This window comes from Clarias gariepinus, chromosome 21, assembly GCF_024256425.1.
Source record: "Clarias gariepinus isolate MV-2021 ecotype Netherlands chromosome 21, CGAR_prim_01v2, whole genome shotgun sequence".
In the NCBI taxonomy this organism is placed as follows: domain Eukaryota; kingdom Metazoa; phylum Chordata; class Actinopteri; order Siluriformes; family Clariidae; genus Clarias; species Clarias gariepinus.
Window position 1 is genome coordinate 13,479,792 of NC_071120.1, and position 24,805 is coordinate 13,504,596.

At 38.4% G+C, this 24,805-nt stretch overlaps 3 protein-coding genes across 8 annotated transcripts; 2 read left to right on the top strand and 1 right to left on the bottom strand.

Annotated features, from left to right (window-relative positions):
• The first annotated feature begins 1,393 nt into the window (after window positions 1-1,393).
• Window positions 1,394-5,293, top strand: edf1 (endothelial differentiation-related factor 1). Its single transcript, XM_053481625.1, has 5 exons — window positions 1,394-1,618; window positions 1,793-1,844; window positions 3,380-3,540; window positions 4,739-4,832; window positions 4,925-5,293. Exons 1-5 carry the CDS (start codon window positions 1,544-1,546, stop codon window positions 4,984-4,986), a joined length of 444 nt encoding a protein of 147 aa, XP_053337600.1. The 5' UTR covers window positions 1,394-1,543; the 3' UTR covers window positions 4,987-5,293.
• A 760-nt stretch (window positions 5,294-6,053) lies between these two features.
• On the top strand, window positions 6,054-7,599 carry LOC128509582 (putative uncharacterized protein BRD3OS). The gene has a single exon (XM_053481362.1). The coding sequence runs from the start codon at window positions 7,157-7,159 to the stop codon at window positions 7,400-7,402; it is 246 nt and encodes an 81-aa protein (XP_053337337.1). The 5' UTR covers window positions 6,054-7,156; the 3' UTR covers window positions 7,403-7,599.
• Window positions 7,600-7,702: 103 nt separating this feature from the next.
• On the bottom strand, window positions 7,703-24,521 carry brd3b (bromodomain containing 3b). 6 transcript variants are annotated; one of them, XM_053480854.1, is made up of 12 exons: window positions 24,412-24,521; window positions 23,097-23,441; window positions 22,831-22,968; window positions 22,547-22,691; window positions 21,767-21,945; window positions 18,687-19,055; window positions 18,370-18,498; window positions 18,086-18,274; window positions 14,188-14,420; window positions 12,809-13,098; window positions 10,505-10,630; window positions 7,703-9,935 (listed from the first exon to the last, which is right to left on the bottom strand). In XM_053480854.1, exons 2-12 carry the CDS (start codon window positions 23,295-23,297, stop codon window positions 9,814-9,816), a joined length of 2,121 nt encoding a protein of 706 aa, XP_053336829.1. In that variant the 5' UTR covers window positions 23,298-23,441; window positions 24,412-24,521; the 3' UTR covers window positions 7,703-9,813. The 6 variants fall into 6 exon arrangements, with proteins under 6 accessions (XP_053336829.1, XP_053336828.1, XP_053336826.1 ...); XM_053480853.1 differs by having other exon boundaries at window positions 7,703-9,932; window positions 18,687-19,058; XM_053480851.1 differs by having other exon boundaries at window positions 18,687-19,058.
• Between the last annotated feature and the right edge of the window lie 284 nt (window positions 24,522-24,805).

Consider the following 24,805-nt stretch of genomic DNA (forward strand, 5'->3'; position numbering starts at 1 on the left):
ACTCTGACTCAGCAGGCTATAAATACAAGTCCTCACTCCATGTTTTTTTAGCCAGTACACTATTGGATGGAGAATATCATTGAGCAGTATTCAAAGAACTGTCAGCGACAATAAACAGAATCACTAGTTAGTGGTAGTGTAATAGGAACTCCCTGAATTTTTATTATTCCATTCATCCATCCATACATACATACATGCCTACATACATACATACATACATCTAAGAATCTCTGTAGTCCAGTTAGGAACTGAGAAGGCCAATTGTAATTTACCATTGTATTTAATCCCATTTCTCTTTACCATTAAGCACATACTTGCACACTACAGGCAATTTGGGAATGCCAATTGGCCTAATCAGCAGCTTTTTAATTAAGTTATGCTTTGTAGTAATGAAGATGTATTTTTTTTAATCCTACAATATGTTAGAATATAATGGGGTCCAAATTATGAATTCTAGGAGATGGACATCCACACTCAGCAAACATTTGGACGTTTGTTGACTGTTGAAATGATTTAAAACAACTGTCATTAACGGTCATCAATCGCCCAAATGTTTGGACCCCAGCAACCCCAGACAACCGTAGACATGCACACATGTATCTGAATGCATTTTTAGGAAATGTTCGGTTTTTTATATTATTACCAATTAATGCCGTCCTAACGCGACTGCTTTTGGCAAGGGACACAACGTTGCTGTCAGACCAGTGTTTGCTGGGTAATGAGCTTTACTGTAGCTCTGTAGGAGACCATTTTGGACAGAAGCAGTGTTAGCTTAAGCACGGCTTTTGTTGTATTATCTAGCTGGAATTCCTGTTCAAACTTTGAAAGAAAAGACCTGACCACATGAAACATTCATTCATTCATTTATCATCTACACCACTTTATCCTGTGTACTGGACTACACCCTGGATGTGGTGCCAATCTAATGCCAGGCGTGCACACACACACACACACACACACACACTCATTTACACACTATGGGCAATGCCAATTAGCCTAACCCGCATGTCTCTGGACTGTTGGAGGAAACCGTAGTACCTGGAGGAAACCCACCAAGCATGGGGCGAACATGCAAACCTCATGCAGACAGAGTTGGACGGGAATCTGACCCGGACTGGCTAACGACAAAAGCTTCCACATGAAACATAATTCACACAAAGGTTAACGTTTGGTTGCAACACAATTAGCTTCATATTGGCCATATACAGTACTACACTACACAGACCCCTGAAGAAGTTGTTGTTTTATGCATATTTTAATGATATTTAGAAAGCATTACGTGACTCCCAAAAAATAAAAAAGTGCGCTGCACCCCATACTGTGGGATTTGGGACACGACAAATACAGACTGATCAGCTGACGCTAGAGCACGTTCACGCAATGACGTAAGTTTGTTCGCACTTCCGGGTTGCAACGTGAAGCGAAATAGACCAAAGAAAGTCAGCACCTACTCTGAGATAGCAGTTAGCAGAAGTTGGGCGTTTTATTACATCTAGATTAGTCGCGTAATCTCTTATTAAAACCAAAGAATCTTCTAGAGAACATGGCCGAGAGTGACTGGGACACAGTGACCGTGCTGAGGAAGAAAGGATCCGCGGCGCAGGCCAAATCGAAACAGGTTCTCATATGCTAACGTTAATATCACGGCTAGCACGGTTATTGTGTCGGATAATTTACCTGAACAGACTGCTATTTTATAGTATTATACACATGTCAGGGGGAATTGTTTAGCGGACATTTAGCAATGCGCGACTCCTTGTGTTCAATATTCTGATGATATATGTGTTTACAGGCGGTAACTGCAGCTCAGAGACGAGGAGAGGAGGTGGAGACCTCAAAAAAGTGTAAGACTTTAAATCAGCTCGGCTCTCTGTTCTTCAAGTCCAGTGCTGCTGCCTTTTTTTTCAGGGGAAAGTAGCCTCTGCGTGCCCACAAAGTCGTTACAAGTCACCGGATGTACTATTATACAATGAATAAATTGTACTAGCTGAAGGACGCGAAAGAGTTTTTAGAAAGAGTTAAAAGGTTAAAACTAAAAACAAGCAAACGTGCATGTCTTTCAGAACGGACTTTGTAAAACTTATTAATATAAAGAAATCAAATGTTGTAAGGTTAAGTATTTTACACCTTGTTTACGCTAAGTTGTACTTTCGTCGTCAGCCATACACACTCCCTGTTTGGTAATCGGGGAGCGAATCACAGATGGTTGTCATAAAACGACTCTAGCGCGTTTAAATCCCTTATCTTCAGCACTGTTATCTTAGTGGCAAGAAATTAACTAAATATATATTAGTGCAGTTTTTTTTTCTTCTTTTTTTACATTGATCAAATAGCTAATAAGCAGTGGTGGGTAGAGTAGTCAAAAAGTAAGAGTAGCTCTCTATATAATATTACTTAAGTAGAAGTAAAAAAGTATTCGGTGAATAGACTACGCAAGTAAATTCATCGCAATGCTCGATTACTATTATTTTTTTTTTTAGAAATTATAATTATGTATATGTAGTATATTAGTATAGTGTTATATCTATACATATAATATAACACTATGTATATATACACATTAATTATATGTATGTTTAAGTATAATTATAATATGCCAATATTGCAGCATTCAATGAAACAGCTAAACTTACCGCGACATGTTTCTTCCGGTTAGAAGTTGTGTTTTTATTATGTCTGTTTTGCCAAATAGAGAAGACGCAGTATAAAGCGATTCTTTTGCAAGCGAAACATGCTTTGTATATGATGCCAGGGATGCCGATTGAATATTTTTTCCCACTATACCGCCTGTCTACCTGTGGGTATTGTTATTGCGGCTGATTGGTCAAACGGAGTCATGTGATTATTGTTGCTGCGTCTGATTGGTGAAACAGTCATGCGGTAGATCTACCTGCTACATGTGTAGAATAAATGGTTAGAAAAGTAACCAGTCAAGTGTAGCCGAATGTAGCGGAGTAAGAGTAGCGTTTCTTCTTCACAAATCTACTCAAGTAAAAAGTATGTTGGAGTGAAACTACTCAATTTTTTCCCCCAAAAAAAGTTACTCAAGTAAATGTAACGGAGTAAATGTAACTCGTTACTACCCACCTCTGCTAATAAGTAGCTTTTATTCAACATTCTTATTTCACTTATGGGGCTGGTTAAACTTCAGGCAGTTATATTAGTACTTCAAAAGCTTCAATAAAGTCCGTCCAGCGGTCGATTTAAAACGCGCCCACAGTTTGATGCATGCACAGTATGCCGTCATAACTTGCAGTTTCTAATTTGCTCATAACTTCACCTCTACTCAGCATTTTGATTTCATTTATGGCATAGGTTTAACTTCAGGATCTTTGCTTTATTGGGTGTTACTATTGGGTGTTGGGTGTATTCCTTGCAGGGGCTGCGGGTCAGAATAAACAACATGTTATAACCAAGAACACTGCCAAACTGGACAGAGAGACAGAGGAGCTCCATCATGATAGAGTACCTCTGGAGGTGGGCAAAGTCATACAGCAGGGGCGGCAAAACAAAGGCTTAACCCAGAAGGACTTAGCCACAGTAAGTGGAGATGTAAAAAAACACACATCTTTTAAGTCATAAACCAATTTTAACTTAGTTTTTTTTGTGTGTGTATGCCATGAGGTTATACAAATTCAAGAGAACACTTAAATCACACATTGGCTCTTAAAGAGTGAATTATTCAAGTTGAAAATCTTGCCTGGTGAACATTATGTAATTTATTCAGAACAATATTATCAACCCAGGGAGGGCTGTATTTAGAATCATACTGAAATTCAAAGTAAAAAAATTAAATTACAGGCATGTCCAAGAATATGCCTCCCCAGGCCATCACTAATCCACCAAACCGGTCAACACGATGATGTTACAGGCAGCATAACGTTGACCATGGCATCTCCATCACCAATCGAGCTGCATAGTACTGTGCTGTGGGCACAGGTCCTGTTAATGGATGTCAGATCTTTGTCAGAAAAATGCACACCAGTATTCTGCTGGAGGTCATTTTGAAGGGCACTTGCAGTGCTCCATTGTTGTGCATTTTGTAACAGGAGGTCTCCTGGTATCTCCTCTATTCTCTTGAGACTGCTGGGAAACAGCAAACCTTCTAGCAACTGTACACATTGATGTGCCATCTTGGAGTAACTGTGTAACCTGATTGGGCTGCAGGTACATGCTAACAGTAGTGACAAGGAAGCTGGCAAACACAAATTTACATTTAGGCATTTGGCTGACGCTCTTATTTAGATTTTTTTTTTAATTTATTTAGATTTTTTTTTTTTTTTTTTCATTACACATCTGAGCAGTTGAGGGTTAAGGGCCTTGCTCAAGGGCCCAACAGTGGCAACTTGGTGGTTGTGGGGTTTGAACCTGGGATCTTCCGCACAGTAGTCCAATGCCTTAACCACTGAGCTACCCCTGGCCCCAAATGTTTTACAGAAAACAGCCAAGAAGGAGAGAGCATTTGTCAGTGGCCATCCCATGCAAAACCTGTCTCTTAGGAGTGTTGTTTTGCTTTGCCTCTTCATTGTACCTGCTGTCACTCTCATTTTCTGTGTCACTTGACAATCTGATTGACAGTGACTTGTGGCTCCTAAATGGACAGATTGATATCCCTAAAGTTCATTTGACATGGTGTTATACTGTGATGATTAAGTGTTCCCATTCATTTTTGTGAACAGTTATATTTGACGTATAATAAATCATGATATGGATTTCATGAATATTGTGTTTTCTTCAGAAAATTAATGAGAAGCCACAAGTAATTGCAGACTACGAATCAGGAAAGGCCATCCCCAATAATCAAGTAATGGGAAAGATTGAGAGAGCTATTGGTGAGATTTCGCACATTGTATTCTTTAATATTTTGTTTTAAGAAGGCTGATGTATGTGTCCCACTTTTTCACTGTATTCTGGTTATCTGCAGGACTTAAACTGCGTGGAAGAGAAATTGGACAGCCCCTCGATGCAGGGCCTAAGAAGAAATGAACAAAAAATCCTCGAAATCCACCACTTTGCATGCAGAATTTCTCTCACTATTCTGGCCGTAAGGTCAGTTTTCACATGCTGCTGCCTCATTAATTCCCTTTAAATCTGTAACACTTATTTCAGTGGTGGACCAAATGTCAATTATTTGACAATACAATTAAATAAAAGCAGCTTTGCTTACATAATACTGATTTTAGTTTACCTTTAATTTGGACAGTCTGCAAACATTTAACTGTCTCCTCTTGTGTGCATTTACATAATTTTATGGTTACTCTGAAGTTTAAATAAAATTTGGCATTTGATTGAATTCCCACAAGTGTCTGTGTATTTAACGCACTGTTTTAGAGCAGTTTGTTTGTTGTTTTAAATATACTGGGACATGAGAAATAGGCATGGAGGGTTATATGTGTTAATTTTACTCATGCTTTCAGTTTTTAATAAATTACAGTGGAAAAAAAACAGTGCCATCTAATCCCAATTAATTAAACAGCCACTACAAGTGCAGTAAACAAAACTTTTACATATTTTTATTTAGAATCTTTTGATATAGTTTACCAACCAACTCTACAGTATTCATAATTGCACTTCAGGTAAAGTAGTCTTTATCCGTGTTTACATGCATCCTAATAACCTGTTAATAATCTTGATGATTGCTTAAACCTTGACACAGAGAAGGTATTTGGAGTAAACTAAAGCAATTGAGGTCAATCTGAAATTTGTATAAGACTAGACAAGCTGGGTAAGGGTTTTAATAACCTGCAAGTGTAGGTATGTAAATATTTGTCTCTGTTTACTTGGCCTATTGGGTGTACGTCATCTGCGCATGCGTGTTTGAATCCTGCCACGCACCATTCTGTGAGAATGTAGAACATATGAAAAAGTAAATTATTTTGAATAAATGCAATATTTATCTGCTAAACCAGGATTAAGTGCACATAAACAGCATTTACGCTTTAAATTTCCAGGATTAAGTGCACATAAACAGCATTTACGCACCTCCTAAATTTCTAAAAATGGCACGTACCCACCCCTCACAAGCCTAAATGCACCTTTAAATTTAGTTTAAATTATTCCTGGACCGGTCTTTCAGGTTATTCATGATCTTGTTCTGTAAGATCGAACTGTAGTATATTCTTATCACTGTTTATCCAGCATTAACAGTAACTCAGCTGTCTGATGTCACCAATCACAATGTCTGTATTGTGTCAGCCAGGTGATCAGTTAAAGTTTGACAATATGATTATATGACGATTTTTAAAGTGCGGAAGGGCAAGCCACCTCCTGCTGATGCCAGCAAAAGACCTCGAAGAGATAAGCAGATAAAAAATAAAATAAAAACATAATGGGTAGTGAATATTATTTTACATTATTATAGGGCTAGTCAGGTAGCAATGTTCTTGAATGGTGGCTAGTAGGGCAGCAATTCATCTATCGGTTATCAAAATGATTAATCAAATTACTAGTGTCACAATTTCTTAATAGCTCTTATTTAGCGATCAGCTTTTATATTTCCTCTGAGGTTCTTTCATGCATGTGGGAACTAACAATCAAGATGGTAAAGATGAATACTTCATGAAGGTACTGAATTGTAATTTATGGAAGTTTAGGTGCATTTTGTTTCTGAAATAAGTGACATACTAAACAACTTAACTGCGTTATTAAATCATCTGTATAAACTGTCCGTATTAAACACTCTCGGTAGAGATGAACTCACTCTAATCTTACGCGTCGCGTACTCTACAATGTCTCGGAACTATATATCGGACTTGAGGTTTCAGACGGACCCAGATGTGAGAGGGACTCTGTTGCCACTGGCAGCGACAGGCGTTACTATGGTGGCCTATCACTGCTGACAGGATTTCACTTTTACACGGGGATTTAATACACGGGCACAGTAAATAAAACCGACACGCTAAAATATTTTCCACGTGAACCATGAAGCGAAGCTTATTTTGGACAGAAAATTTCATTTGGGACTGAGTTCATCGAGTTGAAGGGAACAAGCTAATGGTAGCATGTAGCTACGACGTTTACTTCACATGCCAAAACGCAGTGCGCGTTCATGGACTGCTAGTTGTTTCGTTTACTCTGGCGGTGTTTGTAACGCGATGGTGTGAGGAGTGCTTGGACATGTCCTGCAGTCACCTCGCCCTGAGCAACACTGTGTACCATGGCGGAAAGGTTTCCTCTGGCGGAGAAGGCCATGTCGGAGGGGTTCGCTCGGCTCCGGTACAGAGACACGTCGCTGCTTATTTGGCAGCAGCAGCAGATGGAGCTTGAGAAAACACCGACCAACTACCTGAAGCGCAGCCGCAGCGCCTGGTACAGTCAGTACGGCAACCAGGCCGTGGTGGTGCGGGACAGACACACACTCCAGCAGCGTGAAAGCGGCTCCCGCATATGCGCGGTTATGTAGCAGTGTTACTGGATCCTTTTACAGTCCTTGTTTTAGACACGGTTTTGAAATACTGTCTTAAATATTGTTGAATGCGTTTACTAATGTATGTTACACCTTCATGTCTGTGATATTTCTGAGACTTACTGACAGATGTACTTTTAAACATGTATTTTTTTCTTCAGTATTTGTACTAAACGTTCTCCCACTAAGCACAAAAAAATATATATAAAAGCAACAAGTGAGCAGACAGACACTATTTTTTTTCTTGTGATTTATTTACAAATAAAATAATAATAATAAAAAAAAAAAAAACAAGGGGCCCACCTTCCAATCTAGGAATTTGTATACTTTCCACTTTTTTTTTTTTTTTGCACAACAGCTCTACGCCTGCTTTAACTGGCAGCACTTTAATATTCAGCTTGATTAATATCAATGGTTTTAAAGAGTGGCTTGTACATGTTAACAGTAAAAAAAAAAAAAAAAGAGTAAGAAATATACTGTAAATCAACATGCAATACACAAAGGTTTTCACTCATAAAAAAGAACTAAAATATAACCTATTTATACCCAAAGCATCAACTAATAGGTGAATACATGTACATATGTTATATCATATAACATATTTAAGCCTTTTTATGCTTGACATCTAAAAAAAAAAAAATGCTTGTACGCTTCTTTTTTTTTCTATTTGTTTAGTGGAAGGGACATGTCAGTGATAATCATGGGGGGGGGGGGGCGGCGGAGTAACCCGCTCAGGACATTACTACTGAGAAAAAGAAAAAAACAAAGTCACTGTTTCTTAATGCTGATTTCTGCTCCGCAAAAAGAAAATTAAAACACGGATCAATCCTGGCTTAACAGCGGCAGCTGTTTTGAGCACACAGGGTAGGGTTTGACGTATTGTTGATCTGGGTTATTAAAAGGTATTAAAAAATTAAACAAAGGAAAGAAAATTCTATCAGGTTGTTCAGTATGTAGAAGTTCAGCAGTAATTAATTTAAAGATGACAAGGTGACAAGAAAATATACCATTTAGCATTGAAATACCACTCAAAGCATTTAATACAGGATTCCAAAAAGAGATGGTCATTTGGGGAAAAAAATAGCTATTCATAAAATCAAGTAATTAGTGTAATACTTTAGAAGTGACTAACCATATCCTGCTGAAGGTGGTATACTGCTGTTTGTCTTTACAGGCGAATGAGACGAGTGTCCCTCAAGTTAAAAAGGACACCACCATAAGGACCAGACCACAAGTATTCCACATGAGCGTAAAGCATCCTGGATTGGAGAGTTTGCCAACAGTACACAAATGACTGTTTAATATTGGCTCTTCACTGGGAGCTTAATTTGACTCAGCCAGTCGTCAATTATGCTACTTTAATAAATAACATTTTTTTTTGTTTTGTGTGTTTTTTTTTTTTTTGAATTACTGATCTAAGACAGTGGGGATTATTATGACGGATTCCAGAAGCTGTAGGACAAAAAACATCTGGTATATAATTACTGAAATACATCATTAGTGAAAAAAAAAAAAAAGTTGAGTATGTTCAAATAAAGTATAAAAACAAACCCAATATTGAGAATGTGTAATGTAGTTAAAACAAAAGACAAAATTATACATCAAATACTGAATGAGACAAGCACTGGGAGAAAAGGAAATTACAGCGCTGAGACAACTGAAACTACTGCAGATTACACACAGGCCTCTCAAAGTACACCTCTGAACTTTACTGACACTGGGGGGAGAACAGCAAGCCATGGTACGACCCATAGCATCACTTCCTCCCTCCACTTAGTCACAATGCACCAATTTTTTTTATTCCACTGACTTTTTTTGTTTGTTTGTTTTTGATATTTCTGTAATTCCTGGCAAACCAGGAGATGAAACATACCAGATGAAAAATAAATAAGTTCTTCTTTAAAATGGTAACAATCAGTAATTATCATTATCTGTAAAAGAAATGTGGAATGAGTTGAAACGTCATGCTTACATGACCGGCATAGCAGAAAAAGAGAAAGTTAGCTGCTTGCTCCTTCACACTTTCATACTTGATGAAGCTACTAATTTACTGAAACACGGTCAGGCGTTTGTCAGTCCACTAAATATGCACTTGTCATTGGGCTCTTCAGAGCGAGACCCTTGGGGGGGAAACGTACAACTCAAAGTCTCCACAACCACAAAAATATCTTTTCTAGTGATGACCAGCTGTTTCCCTTTGAGGGCCACCACTGTTCCACTGTCAGCTATCTTTATCCGTACACGTCTTTATCCAAGCCAAGGGCGTTCTACAACAGGTTATTTTAAAATATCTTCTGTCTTTAGCTTCTAACTCCATATGTAACAGGTCTTCAGGTGAGACACTATCAGGACAGCAAACACTACTCATTAGAAAAAATGAAGGAGGTTGAAGTGTACGTGTTGAGAGCTCAGTCTGAGTCGCTGCTCTCGGAGCTTGAGCCGCTGGAGCTGCTGCTGCCCGTGTCGGAAGAACTGCTGCTGCCACTCAGCCGAGATGGCCCGCCCCCTGGTGCTGAGCCCGCCTTCTCTGCTGGGTACAAGAGGTGGAGATTAGAGTGAGGAATGGATAGAAGAACAAGATATCAGATATGCCAAACTTCAATGGCTTGTATAAGTGTAGATTCATGACATAAGAACAATTAAGTCCATTTAAGTTCCAGGTTGTAATATTACAAAAACGTGGAAGAGTTCATGAGGGGGTGAATACTTATGCAATGGTGTTATGAGCCTGGTAAGAACCCTTAGCCCTGCTTCCTTAGACACCAATGTGCTTGCGTGTTATGATAGAATAAAGGCATGCGCACAGAGCAAAGCATTAATCATGACAGGATCGAATCAACAGTATGGCGCTATGGTCCTGTATGCAGCCAGACACACTGAGGCAGGACGAAACTGCTGCGAACTAAGATTTCACTCATCTATTCTCACTCTCTCTTTAGAAATAGGTTTGAAGCAAATGAAAGGGGAGGGGCACACTATGGCCTTTAAGTTAGCATAAAAAATAAAAAAAATCCAGTTACAGACACATTGTATAGAGAAAGGAATACTGTTATTAAGCAAAGCCCTGTCTGTCCTCTCCACACACTGCCACACAGGTACCTTTTTTGGGTGGTTTCTTGTTGTTGTTCAGTTGTCCACTCACGTCCTGCAGCCTCTTTTCTAACTCTTTCTTCTTTTCCTGAACCAGTTCCTCTTTAGTCTTGGCACTCTTTTTCCCAGTGCCCGCTGCAGGAGACACACAGCGGCGACCAGTGAGTCCTCAGCCTCGCACCCGCCGCCGTGGCAACAAGCAGCAAAAAGCACTTCACTACACTGCAACTGATTCATCTACTGCAGTACAAAGAGCTAATGTATACTACTACTTTGACTACTGTGTGTAGTGATTAAACAGCAGGGGTGGACAAATCACTAGGGCAAGTCTGAGTCATCTGTGCTTGTACGTCATTGCAAGACATGGGACTCTGGGAAACTCTTCATCTGATTATTTTATTCCCCTCATCCATCCGATAGCATTCCCTGAACCGAACATGCTCTAGTTGGTGGATACATTTCTCAGCATGGCAGCTGGTGATAATGCTGGAAATCGAACCTACTATTTTGCACTACAAACATCAATAAAGTAAAAGCGTTTTTGGTTTGTTTTTTTTGGTTTGCAACATCCGGACTTTCTTTTTCATTAAAGTAGTATTAACTTCCATTATGGACATCCTTGGTAGTAGTCGGCGCTCTCATGATGCGTGTCCTATTAGTCAACATAATACACATTCACGGCATTAACTACACCAATGGAACGTTGCCGAGTATGATCTAATGCCAGTGTTAAGCCAAAATCAGATCATCAGTACATCCCTATACATTAACAAGCTAACTAGCTGATAAGGATGGCAAGAGGTGTTAAATTTTGATGTAAAAATCTAAAAATAATTTTGTTATACAGTATATGTATCCTGTGGTCTCCTTATACCCCAAAGTCATTTATTTGGCAATTATAATCAAAGAATGTAAGAGGTGTTTACTTGAAACATTACATTTAGCAACAACCACCAATTATACGTGCACTACACCAGCACTTAAAGCCCAACTATACGGCGTTATATTTCTCTCATTCCCGAGCGAAAAAACTTTTCTGCCGAGTTTTTAGTCTGTCGCAGGGTTAAATTGTGTCTTCGCTTACTCAGACTCTCCTGTGCACGTTTAACAGCTCAGCCCTATGCTTAATCCGAAACAGGCATTCAGAATTTTCCCTCCAGTCTCCGATTAGATGGATGTTGGTAAATTTATACACTGTGCCAATTTGAGCACCTTTGGGCTGGGATATTGAGACAACACAGAAAAGAGCTAAAGTAAAAAAAAGTTTAGGCATGACAGTGAAAGCTTGGGTGAAAAAGAGCTTTGCTCAGGATTGAGGCACAGGTATAACACCATATTAATATGGCATGTTGTGGAACACGTGCACGCACTCACGCATGTGCGTTTTTCTTTATGCTGCACTCAAGCAGTGCTTCCTCCTTATTTAAATGAAGCTAAAGATACCACTGCAGGGATAAGAAAGTTCATGGAGAATGCATGAAGACTGGAAAAAAAAAACTTATAAAGTCATATTTTTAAGAAATATTATCTGCAGTTTGTTGCATATATGCACACTCATATTTACATATTGAATTCAGCCAGTACCAGAAAATGGACAGAGAGATGCAAAGCACAGGTATTTTGCAGTCACATACTGTCTATAGATTTCTAATTATTCTTTGATTAAATCGATTGTAAACAATATAGTGTATTGAACAACAAAAATATGTTTTTGAATCTGATTAAAATTGTGTCCCCTTTTTTTTACCTTGTTATTGATGCTACCTAGAATTGCCATGTTGCTTGGCTTTACAATACAATACAGAATTATGTTTGTACAGGGTTAGCGAAACTGCACATGAATCCGCCCCTAATTCAAGTCACCCTGTTCGGTCTTGTCTCCTATTTTTGTGATATTACCCCTAATATAAACATCAGAGTATTCACATAGCTAATTAAAAAGATTTGTCCACCCCTGAAAATAACAGGCCACATACAAATATACAACACTAATAAGTGGCATTATTCAAAAATGAGTTTCTCATTCAAAAGTGTTCTAAGCTTTCTCAAAGAGCCACTGATGACTTAAATGTAATCTTTCGGATGGTTTATACACAGGCACAGTATTAATCTGAGTAAGAAGTGGAGAGGTGATCTACCAATCATGCAAGACAGCCGAGAAAGGAAGTGCTCCCATCACAGAAAGAATAATCGCAGGCAATTTCAGCATTCAGAGCAGGTCAGCAGAGAAAGAGACAAACCCCCTGCAAACAACACACAGCTACACACACACACACACACTCAATCACACACACAACCACAGAGAGGACTTACGTAAAGGTTTGCGCTGCTTCTTCTGTAAACAGGACTTGACGTAGCGCTCAAGCTCACGAAGTGTTGATGGCTTGAGCGTCTCAAAGTCGATCTCAATCTCATCTGGGTTGGAGTCACGCAGCGATGGCTCGCGGGATTGGATAATGTGCACCACACGGCCCAGCTTCTCACCAGGCAGCCGGTTGATGTCCAGGCTAAGCTGCCTTTTTTCATCGTATGACATGGGAAGCGCTTCCTCCTCGTCTGACTCGTAATTTGCCGCGCTGGGTTTGGCACCCTTTTTCGGTTGCCTGTGGAAGAGTTTGACACAGCAGTTAAAGACAAAGAGAAAACTGACACTGGGCAAACACAAGAGATTGGATTCCGTTATGAAATGTGTTCTTTTGTGTGGTCATTCATGTATCGCCACACTGACTACAAAACAGATTTTTACGTTTATATTAGAGATGAAGCAGTTGATCGACCGGTGACCAGAAATGGTTGGTGTTTAGTTTGATTAGCCCTGACTGGTGATCATAAATGATTTTGTACCAAGTGCAGAAGCCTCCAAGAGGCGCTAAGAGACACATTTTAATGGCGTTACATTATTAAAAATTTTGTGTGTTAAAAGCCTCTAATCTGCATTTTTCTTCAAACTCAGAGACTTAATCTCAAACTCACTACTGCATTAGAAGCTGCACAAGACTGTCTATAAGTCTTGACTGGAAATAATAATGAAGTGCTGCTCAGATAAAGTGTAACACCTGTATTTGAAGTTATTTTGTATTGTTTAAATGCTGCTCTTGGTTTTTAGATAAGAAAACTAACGTTATAAGCGATGGGCCACATTTAATTATTTAAACTTTTTGAAAGATTTACAATTGTAACAAAATCTGGAATCTAATCAGGAATTATAAAATCGTGATACTTTTAGAATTGTAATTTTAATCGAATCGGCACCTAGTGATAGAGTATCAGCGAGAATGAAAAGCAAGGTGTAGAAGAACATGGTGAGACCAGCGATGCTCTACGGCTTAGAGACAGTGGCACTGAAGAAAAGACAGGAGGCAGAGTTGGAGGTAGCAGAAATGAAGATGTTGAGGTTCTCTTTGGGAGTGACAAGGATGGATAGGATCAAGATCATCAAAGGGACAACAATGTTTTGGAAATAAAGTCAGAGAGGCCAGATTGAGGTGGTTTGGACATGTTCAGAGGACATGTCCTAACCATGATTGGTTAGGAATTGAGAAGCTACTCCCTGCATCGGTTAGAATCAAAAGAATTTTTAGATTAAACTAAATCAGATTTTGGCATATTTAAATCCAAATAGCACCTTTTATTTGGGCAGGCAGTTATAAATTATTGTAACATTTCTAAGAAATCTCATGACGTGTTTGTACCTGGTAGTAGATGTGCTGTTGGGTTTCCTGGCTGAACTCTTCTTGGGCTGACTCGGCTTGCTCTGCTGTGAAGACTTGGGCTTCTTTTCTTCTTCCACCTTGGCCTTGGTTTTTTCTTTGTCCTTCTCTTTGTCCTTCTTCTTCTTCTCTTTTTCCTTCTTTTCCTTTTTCTTCTTTGGTTTGCTAACGGGACCCTGTGACAGAGCGGCCAGCTGTTCATGAACTGCCTTCAGCTGGGGAGAGAACGAGAACAGGCATGGTTAGCTAACGGGGGATTGCTACTCCAGAACGCAAGCAGGACATTTATTTCATGTTCCATCTGTTTTTTTCCCCTTATGAGAAAAATAGTCAATTTGACCATTTTTTTTAATTCAATGAAGAGGTTTTTAAACTTTCATTAATAACCTTCAACAATCATTATCGCACAAGATATGGTTAAAAAAAACACTAAAAGCTTGTGTCTGTGGTTCTTAGTCATAGCTGTGTTGCTCAAACAGCATGAACAACCAGAGGAGCAAAACAAACTGCCCTTTAATGACAAGGCATCTTTAGGGGCTGTTCACATGCCTCAGCTTTTGCAAGCTCAAGTTCATTATTTTAAATGGAAACAGCAACAAGCATGTTGACAATAGACAGCAACACAGTCGTGACATTTATGTGATGTGACTCGCCTGATTTACTTTGTGCACCTACACCACAGCAAAATAAAAAAAATATCCCAAATTTTCAGAATGACTCAAGTGCACCACAGGTCATGTGACAAAAACTTATCAATCTTCTCTGTCTTCTTCATTCTTGAATAACAGAGTACATCCAAACATGGTGTTTTTGCAAGCAATATGCTTCAATGGAAACTTAACCAGAAGAGGATAAGAGCTACAGCTACACACTTGTTCTCTAAGAGGGAATTCAGAAACTCATTAAATTTCACTTAGTCTGTATTTCTGCACTTCAATAGCTCACCATTCATGTATTACGTTATACCACAGTGAATCTGATTGGAAGATAATGTGCATTATTTTTGAATAATCACAAAGCCTTGGACAAGTTTTCTGGCTGTATCATAAATGATGAATAGAACAATTTACATCAAGGCACTTGCTGATGTGGTCGTATTTTATTAGGAGACATTAATTGAAGGAGTGTCTGTTTATCTGGTTAGTAGTTAACTGCTATTTTTGTTTGCCAGGATTTCTAACTCACAAGGCTAAAAACATGATGAGAGACAGCAGACGTAATCTTCTGCTTGCCTGGTGGGCTTGCTAATGACTTTAGGATTCATCCAGCAAACACATCAGGAACTATCATTAAAAGGACAGCCATGACTAAAACATCTAACATTAAAAAAAAGAATGTTTAGACATCGAAAACCATAAAAAAGAAGCATTTTCGAAAAAAGTATGGTGAAGCAGGACTGAAGTCACATGGTGGATTCGGTTTAGTTTTATCTTCATTCTAGAGCAGGAAAATAAACCAAAGGTTTCTATGCAACAAATAATTATTTAAAAATTGGACTCATTTCATAATAGGGTTAACACAGCTACATATATACTGTATGTAGTAATAGTAAGTAATGTGTGTTACATAAAGTAGGGCTTTTTGCAGAACCCAATGTAAAACTACTAGTCATACATGATGCAACACTAACTCAGTCATTAATAAATATTCCATTCTTGCATGAGTCAGTAATGCAAGTTTAAAAAGAAAAGATGTTAAATCTATCATTATTTAATAATATACTTGATGCAATGTACAAATACAAGTATTACTACATGTCTGTTACCAATACACAATCAGTTATTAGCAGTTATTAAAATTGCTACGTCTTGCTGTAGTCATTATCTACTAAATCACTAGTAATTAATAAACTGTAATTAAGGTAGTGCAAATAAACAGCAAAACCATTATGTATGAATCACAATTCTTTTGTGTGGCAATTCACATTTCACCATGAACACGCCAATTTTTTTTTTTGTAGTATTTAAAATTTATAATAGAAATGAAGCGAACAATTTGGGTTAAGGAACAGGCTACATTTGATTATTAAACGCTGTTTAACGAGTAAAATAAATAAGTATTGGGGGAAAATATATTGAACCAAGATATTTATAAAATTGTGATACCGCAATTTATCATTATATTGTATTGGGTGGTAATTCCCATCCCTAATAACTATAGTCTACTGATACAGTACAATAGGGTTGTAAAGTTACAACTAAGTTTGTAAGTAATGTTTATTTTTAACTAACATTCTTCTAGCAATGAATAAACTGAGAATTAAATCTAAATTGTATGCAAGTCCAGACAGTTAAAAACTTTTGTAAATGTCTACCATTTCGTCTGAAAAATTAGTAGTCAGTAAAATCTGTAGTTTTTAGCATCAACAGTCCAGGCATTATAAATCTCATATATTTGGCCCAATTTTAGCCCTCGAATCAGCCTGACTAATTTTATAATCGGCCCATGGTCGAAGCGTGAGTTCCCATAATCCTGCATCGAGTCAATTCAATGTCTCTCTGAACAATTATCTCTGATTCATGCAACATAGAGACAGGCAGACGATACTCCATTGGTCTTTACAAAAGGTTGTGTCCGTACTTGTTCGATACAAAGCAAAAACGTTAACAGTAACAATGCTTTTCTCTCCATCTCTTCCTTTTTTTTATTTCAAACCTTAAATTTCCCGGATAACACAATTGAATATAACTTTATTGGAATTGTTGTGGAACTGTTTAAATGTACATCAAACCCACTTGCTTGAGCATACAGGTCTCATACAGAGGCCACAGGTACAGGCCATGGGGAAATGCTGAATAAAATGTGTACTGCAAGTGAACACCTCACGCATGTCTTACCAAAAATGTCAAGTCGCTGACAATATTTTAGGCAAACAAATAACATTTAACAAAAAACTAAAAGTAAATAAATAAAAAACCAGAAAACTGGAAATTCCTGTGATTGACACACATATTTTCAGTCAGTGGGGAGGGGGAGAACAGGTTCTGGAACCTGCTGTTAGGTACATGAGGCTCCATAGTGAATTACTGGTAAAAATAAATAAATAAAAATTGTGAAATGCCAAGCAGTCATACAAGAGTATAACCCATTCTGTCACAAAAAAAAACAAAACATTTTTTTCACAAAACAATACGCATGCAAGCTTGCCCTTTCTTGCATCTCTGACACAGTGAATAAGCCCTGCCAGTCTCCTGGACGAAACGACTCTGTAATATATATGTTTTAACTCCATACTAATTTAAAACACATCTCCTGTTATACTGAACTTTCAGCCTCCTCACACACAGTATAACTGCAGTTCAATCCCAGTTATCTGTTTCATCCAAATGAGGATGGTTTTGGTTCTTCTTAAGATTTCTTTCTGTTGCCATCTCACAGAGTTTTTATTTCTTGCCACCGCCACTCTCAGCTTGCTCATCAGGGAAAATCTTATAGTTTTGATTCATACACATTCAAATTTAATACAAACTTCCATAATTCTTTTGATTGTGTAACGCTGCTTTGCGACAATGACAATTGTTAAAAGCGCTATACAAATAAAACTGAACTGAACTGATTTTTTTAGACGACCGATTGTGTCCTGTGACATTTTCGGACCGCCTCCGCCATGAGATTGATCCCATCATTTCCAATTTCCATACCATCCTCTTAATAACACTCTTTGAAAGTTTGTCAGAAACGCCATATTTCTTCTTAAATTCACTCAAACATTGCTTAAATGAATTGGTGAGCCAATAGGTTTGCACTATAAAGACGTGCTGCTCATTACTGTACACCACCATCCTGATGAGAAGTCGAGTGACTGATTTCTTCACATAAGTTAGTGTACCCCTCATCCTGCTCTCTTCTTGCTGCTGGTGCCCACCTGCAGTACACTCACCTGTTCCTGCAGCTCTGCCAGGCGGGTGGCTCGTTCCTCCTCCGAGTCCGAGCTGGAGCTTGAGGAGTCGGCACTGCTCTCACTGCTCCCTGTGCTCTTACTTACTACCGCCGTGGCAGATGTACCTCCAGGGGACGAGGGCTCAGCCGGCTCATCTGGCATCTTAGCAAAACGCATCTCAAACACATCCTACCAGAAAAGAAAAAGCGGGTTAGACAAAGAACAAGGAGGATGTTTAAGGGAATTTTTTACTTTTTTTTTTAATATAGTTTATTACTTTTTACCTGAAGTTTCCTTGCCATGGCAACCACCTCGTGATCAGGCGGATTATATTTATAGCAATTTGAGAACATTAACCGGACATCTGCTGCAAAGCTCTGGGCATCTTGGTACTCTCTGCTGTCCATTTTTTTCTGTAAAAAAACAGCACAGGATACCACTTGTTACAAAATGCCTGCTATTTTATTATGAAAAACTAAAGAATAATGTGTTCCATTTAGTGGCTATAAATTGTATGTTATTTATATGGAATTTGGATCAAAGCAAATAAAAAAAATAAAACAAAAAATAGCAGGAGGAAGGATGAGTCCATGTGTCATACTTTAACTGTACTGAGATCCATCGGCTGCTTGATGATTTCATGGTAGTCGTGCAGCTCCAGCGCTTCTGCATCCACAGGTTTATAGAAGGGCCAGGCGTAGGCAGCGTGCTTCTTGGACAGCATCTCTTTTAGAATGGTGTCGCAGTATTTAAGGTGGTCGCTCAATTTGCTCTTCTTGCTCCCTTGTTGCAGGAGCTCGCCGTCATCCAGGTCCTTCTTTGGAGGTTTGATAGGCCTGCCAGTGCTCTCGCGTCTGGAGATTACCTTGCTGTGTTTGGACTCCAGCAGGGGAGTGGGAGACTCGCCTCTACTGGCCGTGATAGCACAGGTGGTGGGTGTGGTGGTGTCTGCTTTCCGCTTTACCCCCTTCTTCTGAAGGCAAACAAAAATAAACGCCAGAGATGGACAGTTCAGACAACACTGCTAATATCTTAACAGAATTATTAAAAACTCCTCCAGTCTACAGCAATAAGGAAATAACATTGATACTGACTTAGTTTTACCATAGCTTCTGGAGATTACTCTGAATAAATCTGATAAACACTGTGATAACATGCTCTCCTTGTCAAAATGAAAGATGAAATTTGTGATCTTACAAATCTGCTCAGATCATGGAGCACAATCCTGGCTTGTGCAGAAAATGGGTCAAAATAAATACAAGCAAGCCCTGTTGATATTAGTAGCAATGTTATGTCTACAGAAAAAAAATACAAAAAGGCAAAAATAAAAACGAGAATACAGTAAATATAAAAGTAAGAAAGAATTTTTATCCATTAACATTGCAAAACAACTTCTTGTAAATGTCATGATTTTACTTCAATCACTGCCAATATTGTACTGTAGCTGTCCACCGAGTTTAGTGTCATTCAAAGCCGTCATATTGGCAGCTTTTTGCTAACACCACTATCTCACCTACGAGAAAGAATGGAAACTTATTCATGCCAAAACATGTAATGAATCGCCATGAACCGTACTTATGGCCACCGCGTGAAAGCATACTGACTCCATGTATGAGATAAGGGTGTAAATCCCCATGATCCAAAACTATTTTATTCATAAATGTTTAGATTTCTTTTGTCACAATGGCACTAAAATCAAATGATTTTTATTTTGCATCATTTCTGTCTGTGACATCATAATTTTCTATAGTCCACAAGTTTCTGTCTGACATCATACAGTGTAAAAAAAAAAAAAAAAAAAGGCTTACATATTAAATCACTTAAAGTGGTATTTAAATCTTATCTTTTAGGACAGATTAGTGATGAGAAACCTCAGTAAATATCAGAATGTAAAGTAACTGATCCTGAATCTCACATCAAGTAAAATTAAGTGTTTAGTTTTAAAAGATGATGTATTGCCAGCAGATATATTGGAGGACTGTTGTTAATAGTCTCTCTACTCACAGCTGAACATGTCAACATGCTTATAATAAACGATATTGCTTTAGATTATTAGGGACACATGGGAAATTCAGAATGGAAACGGCAATGTAAAAAAATATTTTTCTCCTTCTGTTTAATTCACTACACTGAGTTTTAAAAGGCATAGAATCCCCCCCATCTCAATCATATAACAGCCCATACACACAATTCTCTGTATCATACTGAAAATGCAATTATGACATTCCTAGAAAATTGCATATATCCCATGTACGCACACATCCCTCTCTCTATATATATATACACAGTATGTGTATATACACACACATTATCACATTATATACATAGACCATTTTAAAACACAGTTCAAGTGTGTGTGTATATATATATATATATATATATATATATATATATATATATATATACACACACATTAGTGCTGTCAATCGATTAAAAAAATTAACTAATTAATCGCACAATTTTTTGCAATTAATCGCGATTAATCACAATTAAAAGACTGAAACTTTTTGGATATTTAAATGTAAATAATTAATGTAAACTCAAGACAATGAAACTATTTAAATTCAAATATGATTGTTTATTGGAATTTTTGTTTAACTTGTAACACAGATTTTCTCATGTAAACAACATACCTGCAATAAACCATTAATATCCTCCAAATTAACTGTTGGCTTAAAAGCCATATTTATTACAGAAATAAAAACACAGGTATGTGCCATTTGTGTCATTTGAATTTCAAAACAATCAATGCAATTTACATTGGCGAGGCCCTGTAGAGATTGTTTCGGTGGGGTGTTTTGCTTTTAAGTGATATGTCAAAGACGAATTACTTCTCTGGTATTTAAATTCGGCTTTGCAAAATGTACAGATTACTTTTGTTTTATCCACAGAACCATCCGGCAGAGTTTTATACTGAAACCTTCCGTCTAAAAGTCCTTCCTTGGTCTTATCCATACTACTTTGCACGTTGAACACACGTCGGCCACAACAGGAAATAAAAAAAACTGCAACCGCGTTAATTGCGTTAATTTTTTTTAATGCATTAAATATTTCAAATTAATCGCATGCGTTAACGCACTAATTTTGACAGCACTAATATATATATATATATATATATATATATATATATATATATATATATATATATATATACACACACACACACACTTGAACTGTGTTTAAAAAAAGTCTATGTTCTTGCAAGATATGAGATGGAGTAATAGAAATCTTAAAATATACACTAATATACTATATTATTCACTAGTTTGCATCATTTTGTGCTATAAAAACGAGGCTGGTTTGGTTTGTGAGAAAATGCAGGTGGGGCGAGATGTACCTAATAAGATTTTTTTTTTGCGCGCACGTTAACAGAGGTTTAATGCGCTATGATGTCACCCCGCCAAAAACTTGCAGAGTTACAATAGTTAGAATATCATATAAACAGTACAGTGCATTGATATTAAGAGCATAATTCAAATCAAAATTAGCAAAAACAGATGTATTTTATTTCATTTCTGTCTAGATGGCATGATAACTTTGTTAAAAATACATCCTATTTTATAAACCCATTCTTTTTTAAGTAAGCCTATCAGAATTTGAACTATCTATTTTAATCTAATGTATGACAAATAGCTCAGATGATCGTTACTGGATAAAAACCTTAACGCAGTGAAGTCTTACTTTGAGAACAGGCTGTGCACTCGGGATCATGGGAGCAGCCGCTGGGACTGCCTGGACATTGGAGGTGATGGTTGGTACAGGTGTCGCTGCGATTACAGGAGTTTGAGGTGGCTGCGGAGGGGAGCTGGGACATGACGAGGATGGGGAGGTCGAGGACAGCGCTGAAGCTTGTGGAGTTTCTGTCAGAGAGAAGGAAGAGAAGGTAAGGTGGTGCATTTGTGACGCGTGTACTTTTTAAGTGGTGCGACATATGTTTTCGTTTTATTTTGTCAGGTTTAATGGTAAACTTCACATTATTCCTTCTTGTTCTGTCTATTAGAAAAGATGGCAATTAAAAAATGTACTATTATGATATTGATGCCAGTCTGAATTAAATTCATATCAACATTGTGCACGGCTCAGCAGTAACTGTATCCTAATTGCATCTATAATGAACATATGCAGAAATGTCTGCTTAGTAGGCAAATGTCTTCGTAACCACGTGCATCAGGGTTATTTGTAAAAAGTTTCCTCACACAAAAAATGCCCGGATAAAAAACTAACCTGACGGAATAGTTGCAATGTCTACCGTTTAATGTGTAACCAAAAGTAATTAGTTTACGGTTATGAATAGACAATAATAATAACAAGACATGATAAGTAAAATAAAAATTATGAACGTTTGAAATGCAGATCATTCTCAGTGGCAGCTCAGTGAGTCCTGTAAATAGGTACAGAAGGCATTATTTAGGATTCTGTCAGTCTTGTATGCAGTATTTCTCATTTTATTTTCCGATTTACCTGCAGCAGGGGCAGCACCTGGCTTGCGTGCCTTGCCTTTTGGAGGTGGTGGCAGCAGTTCTACCTCCTCCTGGGGCATCTGCGCTACCTTCTGGAGGAAAATCTTTTCCAAGGCTTGAGCCATAAGAACGATATCATCTGTAGGCTGAATCAAAAAGAATTAGCACAGAGAAAAATTATTAAAACATGCAAATAGTAGTTCAACACTTCTTGTTTGTAATACACACTGATGAAGTTGGAACATTTTAATAAGACAAAACATAGAATGGCCGAGTTCTTTTTACCTTATTATATATATAACAGTTTGTGAACATAGTGTTGAAATCCTGCATGCATTCACCAGCTGTCCAGTAATAATTATTCTCAAGTCTCTTCTTGATCGTCCCCATGTCCATTGGGTTCTTGATGACTTTATGATAGTCCTTTACAAAAAAAGATGTTTATAAAAAAATGACTATAGCAGCAGAGAACGAAATATGTGGATGAGAGGAATATCTATCTATCTATCGAAATAAAAAGTATAAAGGTGTAGAGATCTTACGCTACATACCGGAAGATTTAATTTGATGGCATCCACAGGTGTGTAAAAAGGCCAGGCAAACTGATGCCTCCACAGCGTCTTCACCACGACGTTTTGCATGTACTGGAGCTGGTTGGTTTTTCGGCCAGGCTTGCTGGGGTTCGTTACTTCGGGTGGAGGGGGGTTGACTATAGGGGGTACAGCCTGGGTGGGAGAAGTGACCGCCGACATTGTGGACAGCGGAGAGGGGAACGTGGCGCGATTGAGGTTGGGTCTGGTTGTATTTCTCTAGTGATTACAGAGTTCCTCTTTCTTCTCCGTACTCCCTCCTCGACACACACATCCCATCTCAGGACCTGAGCGTCAAGCACTCGGCTGGAAAATATCGAGAAACCTGTTTGATTCGAAGTCAAGTCAAACACTGGTGCATGAACAATACGCCATGAACTTAACGAATGGGAAAACTAATAGCAGCAAGCGTTTTCATTATCTATCTATATGAAATTAATGAAATTAACAACTCAGTGAAGTGTACATATATTGACAATGTAGGGTCTAAAGTGTGATCTGATTCAACAATCTAACCAATCAAAGCAATCATTCATCACCAAGTGTCCCACTGACGGAAAACATTCAGAAATGTTCTCCCAGATCTTTATTTGGCCATTTAATTACAAAAATTGGTGATGTTAGGAAATGAACCATGGGAGTGTTATTAGCTTACTGTGGATAAAAATCAGCTCGTCGACGTTAGCTAAGGTTAGTTCGTTAGTTAGCAGACCGCGCGCTTTCGGAAGTCTCTCAGACGGTTTCTAACCGGGGAAATTTCACCAGGCACAAACACTCCGGCTCAGAAGCTAACACAACGAGCCAGATCTCCTCGGTTATAACTTTCTTTAGAAGATGGCGGGCACGGTAAAGCTGTGCATCGAGGCTGCCTCGAAGCTAACGCTAGCTCGCTGAGGCTAACAGCTCCTCCATGTCGGCTCCACGGCCACAGCCATTGTGTGCACGCCGTGCGATGAGCTAGCCGGTTAGCTGGCCGACTGGAAACACACCGGAGACCACACTGTATGCCCAGAAAACAGAGATCAAACGCAGGACGACGTGTACAGCATTGATCCGGTGTTACATCTGATCAAACAGCGCTGAAGAGGGAGTAAAATGCTCGCTTTGTTACATTGTTGCCCAGCGCTGTGCATCAGAGGCAATCTGTGTGTAGCCACATTCAGCCGTGCATTCCCGAAAAAAAAACAAAAAACACAATCAATATGCACCATCAAAGCGCAAAATCAACTCAAATCCAAAGACATTTATCGTAAACACGTATTTTACACTTTATTACTTTTAACTCCAAGCAGCTCCGGTAGCGTTTCCGTGCAGATTTTCCGGTAGCTTTTTATTGCATCGAAGAGGCATAATACACGACTGGCTCGACTCTGTAGTTGGGTTGTGTGTGTGTGTGTGTGTGTGTGTGTGTGTGTTGCCCATGCGCAGTGGCGCACAGTATTGTGGTCCATATTGTGCTGATGAACTGGTGGCCTTTAGCCTGCATGGTGTTTATAAAGCTCTGCGAGTGCTTCAAAAACACACACATCAATTATCGCCCCACACTCGACTGAAAATGCTTTCCACATTTCATTTAAGTCCTTTCTAACCCCATAAGTGGTGTCTGATACAATTGGTGATTTTCCTCCTCAAGTAAATACACCAACACGTATAGTATTATCTTATGTCGT

Excerpts from the sequence above, each read along its gene's own strand:
- edf1 (XM_053481625.1), top strand. The coding sequence starts at position 1,544 with ATGGCCGAGAGTGACTGGGACACAGTGACCGTGCTGAGGAAGAAAGGA. Across the intron at positions 3,541-4,738 it reads CCCAGAAGGACTTAGCCACA|AAAATTAATGAGAAGCCACA; the intron begins GTAAGTGGAGAT and ends TGTTTTCTTCAG. Across the intron at positions 4,833-4,924 it reads AAAGATTGAGAGAGCTATTG|GACTTAAACTGCGTGGAAGA; the intron begins GTGAGATTTCGC and ends GGTTATCTGCAG.
- LOC128509582 (XM_053481362.1), top strand. The coding sequence starts at position 7,157 with ATGGCGGAAAGGTTTCCTCTGGCGGAGAAGGCCATGTCGGAGGGGTTC.
- brd3b (XM_053480851.1), bottom strand. The coding sequence starts at position 23,297 with ATGTCGGCGGTCACTTCTCCCACCCAGGCTGTACCCCCTATAGTCAAC. Across the intron at positions 21,946-22,546 it reads AGGTGCTGCCCCTGCTGCAG|AAACTCCACAAGCTTCAGCG; the intron begins GTAAATCGGAAA and ends TCTCTCTGACAG. Across the intron at positions 13,099-14,187 it reads AACAGCACATCTACTACCAG|GCAACCGAAAAAGGGTGCCA; the intron begins GTACAAACACGT and ends ACTCTTCCACAG.